At 51.5% G+C, this 16,272-nt stretch overlaps 1 protein-coding gene across 1 annotated transcript; it reads left to right on the top strand.

Annotated features, from left to right (window-relative positions):
* Positions 1 to 1,257: 1,257 nt before the first annotated feature.
* DHRS3 (dehydrogenase/reductase 3) lies at positions 1,258 to 15,738 on the top strand. The gene is made up of 6 exons (XM_063317731.1): positions 1,258 to 1,467; positions 10,812 to 10,955; positions 11,686 to 11,805; positions 12,497 to 12,735; positions 13,444 to 13,569; positions 14,789 to 15,738. The coding sequence occupies exons 1-6, from the start codon at positions 1,273 to 1,275 to the stop codon at positions 14,871 to 14,873; spliced, it is 909 nt and encodes a 302-aa protein (XP_063173801.1). The 5' UTR covers positions 1,258 to 1,272; the 3' UTR covers positions 14,874 to 15,738.
* Positions 15,739 to 16,272: the final 534 nt, after the last annotated feature.

The following is a 16,272-nucleotide window of genomic DNA, read 5'->3' as shown; positions in this document are numbered from 1 at the left end:
CGGGGGCGTGGGTCCGACGGGCCTCTCTGCGTTCCCAGAGGAAGCGAGGTGGGACCTGCCCTTGGCTGGGCTGCCAGGCCCGTGCCCAAAGTCGGCACTTGGCCCCTCTGGTCCTCCCCTGCCCCAACCGAAGGCTCCTTTTTTCCTCTCGTTTCGTTTCATGAGTTTGAGAGGTTATTCCGGATTTCTCTCTGGGGTGTTTTTGAGCTGTTTTATCGCTGGAGGCGGCCGAGACGCGGCGGCGAGGAGCGCCGGGCTCACCGCCCTCTCTGGGCCGGCTAACGCAGCGCTTCCCCCCCTCCGCAACGTTGAGGCGTGGACTTCAACCCCCAGAATCCCCTAGCCAGAATGCCGCCTAGGGAATTCTGGGGGTTGAAGTCCACGCCTCTTAACATTGGGGAGGGCAGGAAGCACTGCTCTAGAGCGCCTCGCCCCCACCCCAGAGAAACGCTCTCTTGAGGGCGCTTCAGAGCCGGTTCCGCTGCCCGGATCGGAACGAGACCCTGTCCGGGAAAAGGGGCGGCGGGGCCCTCCAACGGGCCTCTGCCGCCCACCTGCGGACCTGGCTCAGGAGACCGCCGGAAGGCGAGCTTTTGCCGGCGGAGCGAGGGGCGGTCCGGAAGGCGCGGCGCGGGCTCCCTGTTGCCGCTGGCGGCGCGGCGCGAGTCCCGGGTTGCGAGGGGCGGGGCGGGGCGGGGCGGGGCGGGGCGGGGCGGGACCAGCGCTGCGGGGGGGGGCAGCCCACCAGGCCGCCGGGGCCGGGGGGCGGGGGCTGAGCTCGGCCGGCCGCCCCTCCCGCGCGGCGCTGTCAATCCGCTGCATGGCGGCGTATAAAGCCTGCCCGGGGCCGGCGCGCGCTCGAGAGGGGGCGATGCGAACTCGGGGCGTCCGGAGGAGAGAATGCTGTCTGCAGCCAGCGATCCGGAGTGACGCCGCAGCCCCGGGCACCGGGCGGTTGCCTGCGCCGGCCGAGGCGGCCTGCGGGGACCTGCGCACGGCGGAGACGGGTCTCCGCGCCCAGCCGAGGGCGCCCCCCGCCCGCCGTTGCCTTCTGCGCCCCCGCCGCTCCCCGGGCGCCGCTGCGGGACCGGTGCGCGGCGGCGGCGGTGGCGGCGGAGCGGCCGGGAGGGCCCTCTGGGCGGGTAACCCGGGCGCGCTCCGGGAAAGAGCCCTTGCAGACCGGCCGGGGCAGACTTCCTGACTGCCCCCGGCCGGGCCGCGGTTAAGGGCGCCCCCGGCCGCTCCTGCCCCCCAGCGCGACCCCCTCCGAGGATGGGCTGGCGGCGGGTGGGCGCCGCGCTGCTGCTGGCCGGGCAGGTGCTGGGCCTGGCGGCGCGGGCGCTCCTGGGCCGCCTCCTGCCCGCCAAGCGCCGCGCCCTGGCCGGGGACTGCGTGCTCATCACCGGCGGCGGACGCGGCATCGGGCGCGCCCTGGCCCGGGAGTTCGCTCGGCGCGGGGCCCGGAAGGTGAGCGGCGGCCGGGCAGGGAGCGGTTGGGCGGGCGGCCGGCCGGGGCTGCAGTCGGGAGGGCTCCGCGGGACGCGCCCGCCCGGGAAACCGCGGCGCCCGCGAGCCTCCGTAGCCGGAGGTCGGCAGTCGGGGTAGCCGAAGGCGCCCGCTGCCTTTTCCCGGGGAGCTCGGGCCGAAAAGTTGCCCGCGACGGATTCCCGAAGGCTCCGGTCCCCGGTTTGAATTCTGGAGCTGCAAATACCGGACTTCGGGGCTCCCTTTCCCTCTCTTGCACCCCGGCGTGTGCGCGCGCGCGCGCGCCCGTGTTGGGGGGGAGACGCCTCGCCTTCTGGCAGCCTTCTTCGAAGGGGGTCCCTGCGGAGATGCCGAACAACGTGTCGTCGGAGCACCTTGAGAATGAATGGGCTCAGGCACCCCCTGATTGTAACCTGGTTTGCTTGATGGTGGCTCTACTTGCACACCGGGACCCAGGCTCCCACCTGGCACAGACGGGCGCTGGATGGAATAAGGCCCCGGCTGGGCTCCTGCCTGGAGGGCCTCTCGGGCGAGGGCTGGCGACTGGGCCGGGTAGATCCAGCGGAGGGTCAACAACCGATCCCCAAGTGAAGCCGGGCAGCATCTCTGGGTCTTGGACCTGGCAAAAAGGAAGAAACGGCGGCGATTGCTTTGCTTGGCAGCCTTTTCAGCCTCCAAATTAGTTGGCATCGAATGCTACGTGAGCACAGCAGTCGTAGGGTTAACCTGCAGTCTTCTGGCAACCTCTGGGTCTTTCCTGCACACAGCCTGGATGGAGAAGTTGCCTCCACACCTCTAACGGCACATGCACCCTACCCCCCCCCCCCACCTCTTGTAAAACTTGATAAGGGAGCCACCAGCGCTCTCCGGGAGGGGCTGGCCAAGGCAAATGCCACTGGGAAGCTTCTATTTGAAGGACCCCACCCCCTGCTGGGTGAACTGGTTGCTCAGCTGGAAAGGCCCTCCAGGACAGAAGCCCAGCCAGACTTTATTGTACCCTGTGCCAGTCTGTGCCATGTGGGAGCTTGAGTCCTTTGTACATGCCCAGGAGTCCTCTGTTGGTCTCTGTGGGGATTCAAATGATTTTCCTGATTCTCCCTGCTCTGCAGAATGGTCAGAGCAGAATTCAGCTTGCCTCTGCAGAGATTCCCTTCTCCCCTTGGCTGATCCTTCAATTGGTTCACTTCCATTTGAAGCAGGGGCCAAATCATGTCTGTTTCTCCGTTCCCTGCATTTTTACTTGTCTGCCGCAGCCTGCCCAGCTAGTTAATTTTCTGCCTATATTTGGCCTGGCTCATAAATTGCCTTCAGTGCATTAGCTCATCCCATCCCTGCCTTCAGTTGCCCTTTCCGAGGCCTAAAACAGATGTTCTCCCAGCCAGGCTCCTGCATTTCTCATGTAGGGAGCTTGGTGAGAGGGCCCTATCTGGCTGCAGAAAGGTGGGTCCATGGCAGTGGGAGGAGAGGATTCGGTTCCTCTGCACTGCCATCTGGGGTTCTACAGATTCCCCAGTCACCCAGCAGATGTGAAAGGCACCAGCTGGGTGACTTTGGGCCAGTCCCTCCCGCTCTTGCCAAGAAAATGCCAGGGGCTTGTCCAGGTGTCACAGCTCACTTGAAGGCACCAACCCCCTTTGCACCCACAAAACTGGGGATGGTGGCACAAGGGTTCACTACCCTATCCATGCCAGTGAACTGGGCACTGGGCACAATCATAGGTTGCCAAGCCTGTGGCTGCCATGGGCGTGGTGTTGCCAGTGTTGTTCCAAAATCCATCGCAAATCAATCCTTTCCAGTCCCATTATCCACGATCTTCTGAAAAGCAAAGGCAGGATTTTAATGGGGGGCTCCCTGCGCCCAAAGACTGTGCTCAGTAAACTGGATCTTTGGGGAGCAGCATTATGTCTTGGACAATTTGGGGCAGGGGTGGCTGGGTCACCAATTAAGCATGGAATCAGGCTGGTGAGGTTTGACTGCTGACAAAGATTTTGAGGGAGTGAGAATTGCAAGTCATGTCTGTACATGAGTGAGCAAGTGTGTGTGTGAGCGTGCGTGTGTGTGAATCTCATACCTGAGAGATGCCTTCAGAACATATTCTTGTTTCAGCTTGCACAAAAAGGTGTGGAGGCCCAAGCAGGGATCTGTGAGCAGTCTTGTGTTTTACCTGTTGAAAACAATTTTGTTTGCTCCTTTGAAGTTTATCGCACCAAACAAAACTGAATTGTGTTGCTAAAAAAAGTCACAATAACTACTGCAATGTAGAACAAAACCCCAGATATATGCACACTCCTGTTCTATTGCTGGCAGGTTTTTAACGTTTCAGCCACATATATTTATTATTACTGTTATATAGTTCTTTCCAGTGCCTCAAACACAAGGATGCTCTCTTTTCATCCTGATAGCAGGCAGCTCAGACATGTAGGGACTGATTCAAAGTTATTGCACAAGGTTTGGGGTGTTTCCTGAATCTTGGATTTTCTTGATCAAAAATCATGTGTTAGTCCATGCAGTCCTTTTGTATATCAGTCTGGGTTTTTTAAATGGAAATGTCTGAAGATTTACATTCATGTCCTGAAATGTATTTCAGGAAATACTCATGTTCATTTTGCCCTAAAACCCCACTTTAATACATTTTAACTTGGAATATGTGTTTTAAATTCATTTTAGATTTTTTAGAAAATGATTTAATATGATTCATACCTGCCATGATCGACCAGACTTTTAGCTGAAAACTAGAATTTCTAGATACTGGGTCAGCTCCCTGAAAAAATGCGAACCAGGTGAAATGTTTGAGCATTTCAGCTAGAAAGTTGTTGGATGCAGTTGATTTAATCTGCTTTAAATATTTCGCATTCTTTGATTTAGCCGTTCAAGGACTAAGTCTCAGCAAAGGATTATACTCTAGATTTTCTCAAAGGAAAACATAATTGCATTATGTTGGACATCCCAGTTCAAGCTGCTTGTGGACTGAACAATTTTATAAATCTGTAAGCTGCTTTTGAAAATGACGCTTTTCCCAGGGTACTGTATAAAGAATGATAATGATAATCCATTCAAACTCAGTGTTAAAAATGCTGCGATGACAGGAATATTAATGCAGAGTATTACAACTCTTTCAAATTAGCCAATCTAGCATAACCACAAAACAACTAGGAGAGCAATTAACAGCAGCCATCTCAAGGCATTCTGTTTACATCAGTAAACAGTAAACATCTTCAGAAGTTAGATTCCAAGTTTCAGCCAGGCTAAGATGTGAAGCATGCTGGAAGTTGAGGTTCAGCAACATCTGGATTCCCTGTTCTTTACATTCATGATGTCAGCAGACCTTACAACCAGGTGCCTTCAATCCCATAATTCCTACCCACAAGACTGATGAGAATTAGAGTCCAGGGCATTTGAAACTTACTGAGTTTGCGTTCAACACATGGTGGGATGATGGTGATGCCACCAAGGACTTTCCTTGGGTTGGGACCTCTTCTGTGAATGCATCTGCCCACTGTTCTGGCGTTGGCTCTCTCTTGCTCCCTTCCTGAAAATGGAACTTGCAGGTTATAAACACCTTGTAAATGCTTTAGCTTTTTAATTGAATGATGGTTACCATTTTGCCATCTTGTTCTCTCTCTCCGTTGTTAGCTGCTTTGGGCTGGACACATGCAGTGGAGAGATCGTTTGGGGTTTTAGACACAGAGGTTGAAAATATAAGCTCTTGGTGAAGGCCTGATGGGTCCTCTTCTGCCGTTTCAACCTAGGCAGTGAGTAGGCTGGCTGTTACTGTATTGTTCCACGGCATACTCAGATTGGTGATGGAGTGATTTCCAACAAGGCCAGGCTTCCTTTGGCTAGCTGGACATCCATGAGTAGGTTTGTGTTTGCATTAGTTCACCATGAACCACATTCTGGCAGGATTGGTGGGTTGTATGAATGCTCAGTGGCCTCTTCCAGACATGTTGGGCTGTTATCCAGGTAGATAACAGCCCTTCAGACGGTCACTCACACCCTAGGCACTTCCAGGTTGGACTGCTGCAGTGGAGCGGCCCTTGAAGAGCACCCAGAAGCTGCAGATGGTTCAAAGGGCAGTGGCGCAAGCAGTAACTTGTGCTTCTTGTTACGCCCACGTTGACACGCTGCTGCGTGAGCTGTGCTGGGTGCCAGGGGGCTTCCAGGGGCAACTCAAATAAAGCCCACCTGTCATGAGCACTCATGGCGAGCAGGAGGGGGCCTCTATCCAGGGGGGGAAACGCATGCGTAGTACTGAGGAGTTGAGCAGCCATTCAAAGAGACACAGATCAGACCCGCCTTCACTTTCGGGGTTTATCTGTCTGGGTTTTTCCCACGCTTCTTCAGTTTGTTAGGATTTTCTGTCTTATGTAGCAGTAATAAAACACTAGAGACCTATTCCTTGTCTCAGCGTGGTTCCTGACTGTGGAACCACCATGGCATAGGACCTGATTATCCGAGGGTAACTACATCTCCAGGAGGCATGGGCAGGGGGAAGGCAAGTCGGTGACCCCCAGTTGTCTGCTTTAATTGCATCCTCCTGCCCTAACTGCCCCTAGAGATTTTTGCTTCCCAAATCACCCTTTATGCCCATATTAATAGATGATGCCTCCAGAAGTGGCTCTGTGGTTTCTCTTGGTCCTGTGTCACCTTTCACCTTAGTTTTCCCTGTGGCTTTTTGAGCCCAGAGTTCACTTCCTTTATGGTGGCTGTTTCATGTGGCCCCCACCGCCACTTTTTGTCTGTGGGGATTATGTAACTTGGGCAATTCTGCTGAACAGCTTTCAGCTGGCAATGGTTCCTTCTGCTGGTTCGCAGCCTTCATGATGGGCTGGAAGGCGGATGTCCCAGGTGAGCCCTGGATGTGGGCCAGGCTGTTTGAGGCAAAGCCACGGAGCTGCTCAGCAGCAGCGTGGAAACCGGCCCAAGCCGGAAATCAGCATAGAAGTATCTGCAGTTGCGGACACTCATCGAGGGCTTTGACTGTTTCCCCTTGAAGACTGAAATCAAGTGTGACTTTAGCCATTTGTTAGCTATGATTGTCTTCTTTGGGGTCCCCATTTTCTGATCACGTTTGGACCAAGGCAGCCTGGCCACGGTGAGTCATACTTTGCCTTGATTACTGCAGTGCCCTGCATGCAGGGCTGCCCTTGAAGGTGACACAGCAACTTCTGTAAATGAGGTTGTGGGTAAAAGTTTAGCCGCTGCTGTGGGTTTGTTCCTGTGGTCCAGAGTTGCTAGGAGTTGGGCAGCATATAAATTTAAATAATAATAATAATAGTAATAATAGCAGCAGCAATAGGCACCTTGGGTGTGATTCCAAAACATCTGGAGCACAACTGGAACAGCATCGGCATTGACAAAATCATCACCAGTCAATTGCAAAAGCCAGCTTTGCTTGGAACAGCCAACATCCTGCGACGATACCTTGAATATTATTAAAAGACATCTGCCTGTCCCAGGACCTTGGGAAGGACAAAAATGCCAAATCCAGTCTAAACATCTGGCTGTGTGACCAACCATAATAAGCCCATTTTAAAAGAACTAACCTGGTTAAGCCTTTGCTTCTTAATCCTATCAACCTCAGGAGAACCTGAAAGCCTTCATAGCTAAATCTTGGGAAATGCTTCTTTTTCTTCTCACGTATTAAAGGAAATTTGAGGCTCTGCCCAGCCTTGACAAGGAAACATGGGAGTTGTTGTCACAACTCATCTGGAGGATGCCAGGTTAGGGAAAGCTGGTTCTAAGATCTTGTTTTCCTTCTGCCATCTTTAAGGGAGTTTTCTATAGGGACACCCAACCCAGCCGCTTGGGTTGACGTGCAGCGTATGTCTTTTTCGATACGGTACCGAGATACGACTTTGAAAACATTGCCAAAGTTTTCTCAGTGGGAATATGTCGACTCTGCTTTTTCTCTGCTGCTTAAAAACAGCTGGCACCCTAGTTGCCCAGAGTTAGAGGCAGCGTTGCTGAACCCTGGCAGAGAAGGGTTGAAATGGCAAAGTTTGACCTGTGTCCTCGCAAGGAGTAAATGGATTCTAATTGATTGCTTGGGCCAGAGAAGGCTACGTCGCTGGTGCTAAAATTGCATTCACCTTAATCTTCGGCCATAAATTAGGTTTAATTAACCTGGAAGCTTTTGTTGCTGCCTGCTTAATTCTATCTCCTTGCCTGCTGGATGAAAGAGCGCCGTTGCTAAAGGGATATTTACAGCCAGGCTGTGACTTGGGTGGCATTTTCTCAAAGACAACCTGAGCACGACAAGCCGTGAGAAGAAGCAACTCGGCGATGAAGACGCCAATTTTGCTAACGTCTCTTTAGAATGGGCACAAGGGCTTATGATCTCCCCTGATGCCGATTTCATTTATTTTTCTGGACGTGATGCAGTCAAGGAGCGCCAGGCCTCTGGGGGGGTGCATGGATATAAGTGTGCAAAGATTGTGCAAGGCTACCCATGCTTTAAAAGCGCAGTGAGGTGAAGCAGGACTTCAAACCTGTTTCTTCGACTAATACTAAAGAATACAAAAACAGTAACAGTCTCAGATATGCAGATGACACCGCTTTGATGGCTGAAATGAAAAGGAACTGAGGAGCCTCATGATGAAGGTGAAAGAAGAAAGTGCAAAAGCTGGCTTGCAGCTAAACCTCAAAAAAACCAAGATTATGATTGATAACTGGCAGCTTGATTGATAACTGGCAAATAGAGGGAGAAAACGTAGAGGCAGTGAAAGACTTTGTATTTCTAGGTGCGAAGATTACTGCAGGTGCTGACTGCAGTCAGGAAATCAGAAGACGCTTAATCCTTGGGAGAAGAGCAATGACCAATCTCGATAAAATAGTTAAGAGCAGAGACATCACACTGACAACAAAGGTCCGCATAGTTAAAGCAATGGTGTTCCCCTTAGCAACATATGGCTGCGAGAGCCGGACCATCAGGAAGGCTGAGCGAAGGAAGATCGATGCTTTTGAACTGTGGTGTTGGAGGAAAATCCTGAGAGTGCCTTGGACTGCAAGAAGATCAAACCAGTCCATCCTCCAGGAAATAAAGCCAGACTGCTCACTTGAGGGAACGATATTAAAGGCAAAACTGAAATACTTTGGCCACATAATGAGAAGACAGGACACCCTGGAGAAGGTGCTGATGCTAGGGAGAGTGGAGGGCAAAAGGAAGAGGGGCCGACCAAGGGCAAGGTGGATGGATGAGATTCTAGAGGTGACGGACTCGTCCCTGGGGGAGCTGGGGGTGCTGACAACCGACAGGAGGCTCTGGCGTGGGCTGGTCCATGAAGTCACAAAGAGTCGGAAGCGACTGAACGAATAAACAACAAAAGAATGCAACCCTGTAGAGATACAGACTAGGGAGTAAGTTGTTGTTGTTACATTTATGTGCCCCCCTGACTCCAAGGGACCCCAGGCAACTCTTTGCTTCAGTGGGATTTGCTTCAGAGTAAAAGGGTTCCCTTGGCCAGGGCTAGCCAAGCTGGTCCTATGGGATACTTTGGACTACAGTTCCCAGGATCTCATGCCACTGGCCATGCTTGCTGTGATGGGCGGGGGATCTGTTTCAGAGCATCTAAAAGGCATCGGTTTGCTTAGCCTTTGGGAGGAATAAAACCACAGCAGTAAGTAGTTCCCCGTGGGATGGATGGGAATGTTGGAGGACTCATCTCCAAACTTTTGGGAAGACGGTCCGAATAATTGATGAACCTTCTTTGTGTGCCAAGAGATGGTGAAGCTTCCAAATTTCACAGCTGAGCACAGTGGAAGTGAAGTTGGAGCCTTCCACAAAGTAGTGAGTTGAGGAAATGATCAAGCAGATCCTCTCTTGCCTTGAGAGGGGGTTCCTTCGTGCACTAAGAAACAACACAAAATCCATACGTCCAGGATTGCAGTGTTAGTTAGCATTTCCTTCCAAGGCTTTCACTTTTACAATAGAAAGTAGGTGTGTGGCTTTTGGTCTCTTCTGCCCTGTTTTAACGCCTGAGATCAAGACTGGTGAAAGGACACTCTGTGAAGCCCTTCTGTCTTTCCATTCTTGGCCAACACCTCTTCCTATTTGCTTTCCCACCCTCCCTAATTCTCAGAGATCTGCCCTGCCTGTCAGCCCCTTTGCTTCAAGAGGTTTTCTCCCCCTTCAGTAAAGACCATTAGATGTCTTCACATTCCTTGTTTGCACACAGGATTTCCAAGCAGCACATCTGCAATTGTTGGGCCTGATAGAAGCCAGGAAGGCTGCTACCTGCTGGGGAGAGCTGGTGCAATGAATGAGGTGCTGGTGCACACACGGCTTTGGGCCCTTTCACCATTAATGAAGGGCCAGAGTCACTATCCCTGTTAGAATGTGACCAAAAGTCTGTTCTCCTTCTTAAGAAATTTTAGAAGAAAACTTTCTTTATCATATAGCATGAGAACACGGAGGGGGAAAAAATCCAGCACTCTTCAGCATGGTCTTTGTATAAACTCTGCCCTCATGTTGATAGACAAAGATGGGGGCTCATCCTGATGAATTCTCACACTGTTGAGTTTGGCTTTGTGCCAAGTGTTGCGCTTGGTTTTGGTTTAGCATGCTAGACAAAGTCAACATCTAATTTCAATTTAATTTAGATTTTTATCCTGAGCACTCATTTTGGGGAATGAGAGCAACTCTAGGGCTGACCGTGATCCTCAGCTTGAAAAAGGTCATTCACACCTGCTTCAAGATTGGGTGTGAACCTTGGGGCCAAGGCTTGTTCACTAGGCCAAGTTAAACCCTACCGTAACTTAATGTGTGTTGGCCTCTTGCTCCGTATTAGTATCTGTGTTTTGGTCCAGGGTTCAAAACACGTGGGTTTTGCTGTGGTTTCTAGTGATGCTCTGTGTTGACTCTGCAGGCTTTGGGGCGCAAACCAATATTTGGACTTACCACTGTGGAATGTTATGAAGTTGACTCATTCCTAGAATTGGTTGAGGGTCTGCCGTTCTGGACCAGCTTTTCAGGACACAGTTGCTACACTGGAAACTTACTTTTCTTTTTTACACTCTTCCCATGCATTTAGACGGAAGAGAAATAGCTTGCTTTCCCCGGTGAAGGAGAACATTTTGGTGAAATTGTCGTGGGTGAAGGGGAATATTCTTCTCCTTAGATAGTGTTGAGGTGGCTCAGAGTGCGTGTGAGTATCCTGTTTTCCATCTTCCCCCAGTGGTCTTCAGCCTCCCTGGGCCCCTCACTTCCATTCAATCCCAAGGGATGGCCAAGCTTGACTATGTGATCACTGACTACAGGACAGTAGTATTAGTGTCACTATGAAGAGCTACTTCCCCCATAAATACAAGGACGCGTTGTCTTGTAGATTATCCTGTGGGGTCGGACTGAGAAATGCTTGAAGGAAGCTACCCAAGAGATCTGTGCAATGGGAACCGAGTGCCATTACTTTGTCTGTGACGTGGGGAATCGGGAAGAGGTCTACCAGCAAGCCAAGGCTGTTCGGGAAAAGGTGGGTTGGCTTCTGTTGCCCAGACAAAAAGGGCTTGGAAGTGCAGAGGATCAGTCACCAGATGGGCATTTTAATGCAAGGTGAGCAGTTTGAATGCAGCCTTGGAGAGAAAGTAAGAGAGAGGGAGAGAGAAAGAAAGCAGTTGGGGCAGGGAATGGATCCCACCATCCATCGTCCCTCCTACGGTGTCAACCCTGCTGACCCAAGTTCTCTGACAGATCACACAAGGATGCAGGGTCCACACAAGATGGAGTCCAACGATCTGATCAGGGTTCTGGATTTTTGTGAGACCTCACAAAAATGGTCACTGCATTAAGCCACTTGGGACTCAGCCTGATATGCAATTTTCCCCACAGTGGCTTAATCAAGCCATTATGGCTTGATCAAGAAACCATGGTTTAAATAGCCCCAGTGCCTTCAATGTCCTGGTAACTGGATACCAGGAATTAAATTTAAAAAAATTAAAACAGGCTGAAATCCCGAGAGCTCCACATTTTATGGATTCCAAATATTTGCATGTAGGATCTCACTAGCTTTCAGGCAACCTCGGAGGAGAGACCAACAGAACAGACCTGGGTGTCTTGGGAGAGCCTAGATGATCCCTTTAGGCTACCCCTGACCCTGGGAGAGCCTTTAAGAGAGCCTTCTGGGGGTCAGGATGTGACTCTGGTCCAGCCAAGTTCAGCGGGTGACCGTGTATCTTTCCTTGCTTCTTTCTCCCCCTTTCCAGGTGGGGGACGTCACCATCCTCGTGAACAATGCAGCTGTTGTTCATGGCAAGAGTCTCATGGACAGTGACGACCATGCCCTGCTGAAATCGCAACACATCAATGCACTGGGACAGTTCTGGGTAGGGAACCTGCCTTTTCTCTTCAGGAACAGGCTGACTGCTGAGACGGGCCCCAGTGGGTGGGGGGCAGGCAGGCAGGATGGGCCTGGATCGCAGAAACAGCCAGGAAAAACAAGGCAAAGCGAGGCTGGTGGGCGCGTCAGTTTCATCCCAACATCCTTCAGGAGCCATTGAGGTGAATTCTCTAGCACTTTGTGGACCTTTTCAGGCCCTTCAATGGCACCTGTGTTTTTAAAAACGATGTGATTTCAAGCATCCCTGAGCTTTGCAGAAGTGGTTTTTGTAGATTGCCAAAGTATCTGCATCACTGAATGAGCTTCTGCAGTGCTTTGCGAGTTGCTACCGTTGTTTAGTCAACTCGCCCAGGGATTAAAAAAAAATCCCTTCAGACTGCCCTACCGGCAGGCAAGATTTCTGTAGCCTGTAACGTAGATGCAGACATATAATACATTCAGAAGAGCATTGGAGATTCAAAACTTAGCAAAAGTACCAAAAATTTAAGGGGAAAACATCCTGAAATGGCTGCAAAGCACTAAACGTGGGGGAGGCAGGGGACATGGAAGGGAGCCTTGCTGAAGAGGCTGGCTGGCACACTTCATGGGTTGGCCCTCCGCCCTGCAGTGATGCATGGCAGCTGCTTGCCTGCCATGTGCCCCCTGTGCCAGCGCTGCTTTGCCCTCTTGGCCCTCAGACCACCAAGGCCTTCCTGCCACGGATGCTGGAGCTCCAGAAAGGACACATTGTCTGCCTGAACTCTGTCCTGGCCTTGTCGGCCATTCCTGGGGCAGTCGACTACTGCACCTCCAAGGCCTCTTCCTTCGCCTTCATGGAGAGCTTGACGCTGGGCCTGCTGGACTGCCCAGGGGTGAATGCCACCACAGTCTTGCCCTTCCACACCAGCACAGAGATGTTTCAAGGGATGCGGATCAGGTGTGTACCCAGTGAACTCCAGGCTGAATTGGGGTAGATGCCCCCTCACTGAAGAACGCTGCTCCCCACCCACCCAGGGAAAATCCCCCAAGCAATTTGGGGGAAAAAAACAGTTGAAGGAATCTTCAGGCACCAGAATGCTGGTCTTTGCACACGGAAACAGCAGGAAAGGGCTGCCTGGCATTTTCTGACCCGGTTGGGGTTGGGGAGGGGGGGAATGGGAGGCACCTACAAAGCTGCTGGCAGTGAAAGCTCAGGGAAAGAATCTGCCGTTTCTAGAGAGGAAATGGAGGGGGGGGGCCTCTCTGAGAAAATAATATTGCAGGATTTGTACAGGACATTAAGACAGAATATTTTGTTTATTTATTAGAAGTTCAAAATCAGGTTTTTCCAGGGTGGCTAGGAAAATGGACTGTTAAAATGCACAGCAAATGTCCCACTAAGATTTAGGATGCAAAGAATTTAAAACAACAGCTATAGTCATTACAAAAGTGTCTTGGCAGCTGCTGTGTTTAAATGAAGAGAAGGGATGCCAATGCCTGCAAGAATAAAAAAGAATAAAAACGCAGTGCCAGGCACAGCTTGGGAAAACCTTCCAAAGACAGGCTTAGCAGGTTGTGGAACTCAATAAAAATAAACTGGCTTAGCGGGATGCTTGAAGTTGGCCTTTGAGGCGCTCTTTCAAGGTGGCTTCTCTTCCTCTTCCAGGTTTCCCAATCTTTTTCCTCCACTGAAACCGGAGATGGTGGCCCGAAGGACAGTTGAGGCTGTTCAGCAGAACCAAGCCTTCCTCCTTCTCCCTTGGACGATGCACATCCTTGTTGTCCTGAAAAGGTACATGGGGCTCTTTTTCACTCATGCCATAACTCGGTGGCTGCCCCTTCTGAGGCAGGAGCCGATATCGGCAGCCATTTAACATCGGGGTTGGGGATAAACCACCAGGGATGCAGGCCCCGTGGAAGGGAGCTCCCCATTCCTTAGTTGACAAGGGGAAGACAAGCCGGCAGGACATGGGGGCTGCTGACATGGGGGCTACCTACCTCCAGGGTGGTACTAGCAACGGAGCTTCTGAGTTGGGAATAGCTGCCCTCCGCTCTGCACTGGTCAGCCCCTACCGAGGGTACCAGTAGTCAGTGCAGAGAAGGGCGCTGAAGATTACCAGACCAAGGCTTAGCCTTGAGAAAGGACAATTGAAGTCTTTTCAATTGAGCCCTTTTCAAGCCCCTGAAGGTCAAGACCTTTGCATTCAGTACAAGAACCAACTCAATGGGTTGAGGCAATGTAGGAAAAAATTGCAATGGGCAGAGGAGTTTAATAATGCAAACGATTCCCTTCCCTTCCCTTCCCTTCCCTTCCCTTCCCTTCCCTTCCCTTCCCTTCCCTTCCCTTCCCTTCCCTTCCCCTGCATGGTTGCAACTGCCACCTTGGCTTTTTTGACCCCTTCCCTGCGGGCATCCCCGCTTGACAGAGTTCATTTTGGATTCCTGCACCAAGAACTGGGGGGCTTGATGTTCCCTTCCAACTCTGGGATGCTTGCATTTCCGGATGGTGTTTTCTTCGCTGGAAGAAGCCCAGCCTTTGCCTCTCTGAGCAAGGGTGGGCGCCCACAGTCTGCAGGCCACGTAGAAGCTGAGTCCGCTTGCTACTGAAAGTGGGAATGCAACCAAGCTCAAGCTATTGAGAGCTGCTGGGCAACTGCCAGACAACAGCTTTACCTGTTGTTAAACCTGCCAAAAATGGGCTTCTTGCCTAAAGCAGGGATGGGCCAGAGGTTCACACCCCCAGCCTTGGCCAACCACTTGGCGAGGAAGAATGGCATGGCTTCCAGCAGCAGCTTCTGGGGAACATCTGCAGGCAGAGCAGGTGCTCATTCACAGAGCTCTACAGGCCTTGCTCAAGAGTCAGATTCTCAGGGAGCTGAATTTTGCACCTGGCAGAACACCTGTTGCTCATGCCCAGAGATCGTAACAACAGCGTCCAGCCTTGTTATCTTTCTCCAGTTTCACATTATTCTTCTAAGATGCCAACGAGCGTCTGTTTCTTTCCTCGGCAGCATCTTTCCACAAGCGGCGCTGGAAGAAATCCACAAGTTTGCTGGGAGCTACACCTGCATGAACACTTTCAAAGGACGGACCTAAGAGCTGCTGGCAATCAGGACCTCGGGGGGCCTTGCCAGGGCTGGGATCTTGTTCTCACGGGCCTCCAAAGGATGGACTACTTGCAAACCAGAATGTGCCAGGGCGAGGTTTTTAGCAGCCAAACGCTTCCATTTTTAGTCTGTGAGTGGTTTTGAGCTGGATACATCTCAGAGGAGTCCCTCCCTCCTCCTTTTTGACTGTCTTGAGTGTACAAAGCTCGCCTTGGGTGGCTGAGTAGATCTCTCCTGGCAGGCGCTGTGTTTTTCTGACTGAGCAAGCTGCACGTGGCTCTTGAGGAGTTAGCGCATTCTGCTGCTGGTCCATCTTCACAGGAGACGAACAGCCTCGGAAGCTTCTGTTATTATAGAGGGTTAATTGGGCCCTTAAAGCTCTCCCCTTTATTGCAATGGGTCCTGTCCCAGTAAAGCTGGACCCAGCCCATGCTCTCGTTAATGCTAAACATTAAGATGGCCGGATGCACAATATGAATGGAAGCGCTGGCTTCCTGGCTCACACGGCAATACTTTCTACCGTCCCGTTTCCAGCAGCGGACAGCCAGTCTCTGTTCACAAGACACGCAGAACCATATCCTTTGTCTGCATTTGAAGGAACTGCAGGGTAGATTGACGCTGACCTCGGTTCTTCTCAGCTATTGCACATTACTGCTGTCAGGGAGCAGCTGGTGGAGCCAAATCACATGAGGATAACCAGGCCATCTTCTGCATGGAGTTGATGGATCCAGGAAAAGCTCTGAGGAAACCTTTCCAGGATAGTCCAGCTTTTGGCTCTGCAGTTCATTGTGAGCAGAAAATAGCTGCTGGTGCTTGTGTGTGTGCATAAAAATGGTCAAGTCACAGTACAGTCTCCGAGTATGTTTGGCTTTTGAATGAGCACTGAAAATAAGAAGTAGCTCAAAAAAAAAGGACTTGAAGAACCCAGTTAGGGCTGGGATGATTTACGTTGTGGATCTCACCAGCCAGACTCTCTCCTGGGCCCCAGTATTCTCTGCCCCTTAATAGATGTGGGTGATAAACCACAAATCTTTGCAGCACAAAGTGCCAGCTGATTAGCCAGACTCTCCTCTTTGCTTTGGTGGTACATCTGTGGCCTGTCTCCATCCCACAGACCTTTTGAGAGCCAGATGCACACCCTAGATCCGTGTTTCTCAACCTCGGCAACTTTAAGATGTGTGGACTTCAACTCCCAGAATTCGTAAAGTTGCCAGGGTTGAGAAACACTGCCCTAGATACACAGGACCTGCGATCCTCTGTCACCTGGACAGTTGTGTTATGAGAAGGGAAGAAAGGTGGAGGGAAGTGACCACATTCATTGAGGCCTAGAATCTTCTGCTGAAGTTTATATAGGTAGACACCCATGAACAAGTTGCTAGCATGGTGTG

The sequence above is a fragment of the Candoia aspera genome, chromosome 18, assembly GCF_035149785.1.
Source record: "Candoia aspera isolate rCanAsp1 chromosome 18, rCanAsp1.hap2, whole genome shotgun sequence".
In the NCBI taxonomy this organism is placed as follows: Eukaryota; Metazoa; Chordata; class Lepidosauria; order Squamata; family Boidae; genus Candoia; species Candoia aspera.
This window is presented reverse-complemented; position numbering and strand designations above follow the sequence as displayed.

Coding starts and splice junctions, on each gene's coding strand:
- DHRS3 (XM_063317731.1), top strand. CDS start 1,273: ATGGGCTGGCGGCGGGTGGGCGCCGCGCTGCTGCTGGCCGGGCAGGTG. Junction 10,956..11,685: donor CCAAGGCTGTTCGGGAAAAG/GTGGGTTGGCTT, acceptor CCCCCTTTCCAG/GTGGGGGACGTCACCATCCT. Junction 11,806..12,496: donor ATGCACTGGGACAGTTCTGG/GTAGGGAACCTG, acceptor CTTGGCCCTCAG/ACCACCAAGGCCTTCCTGCC.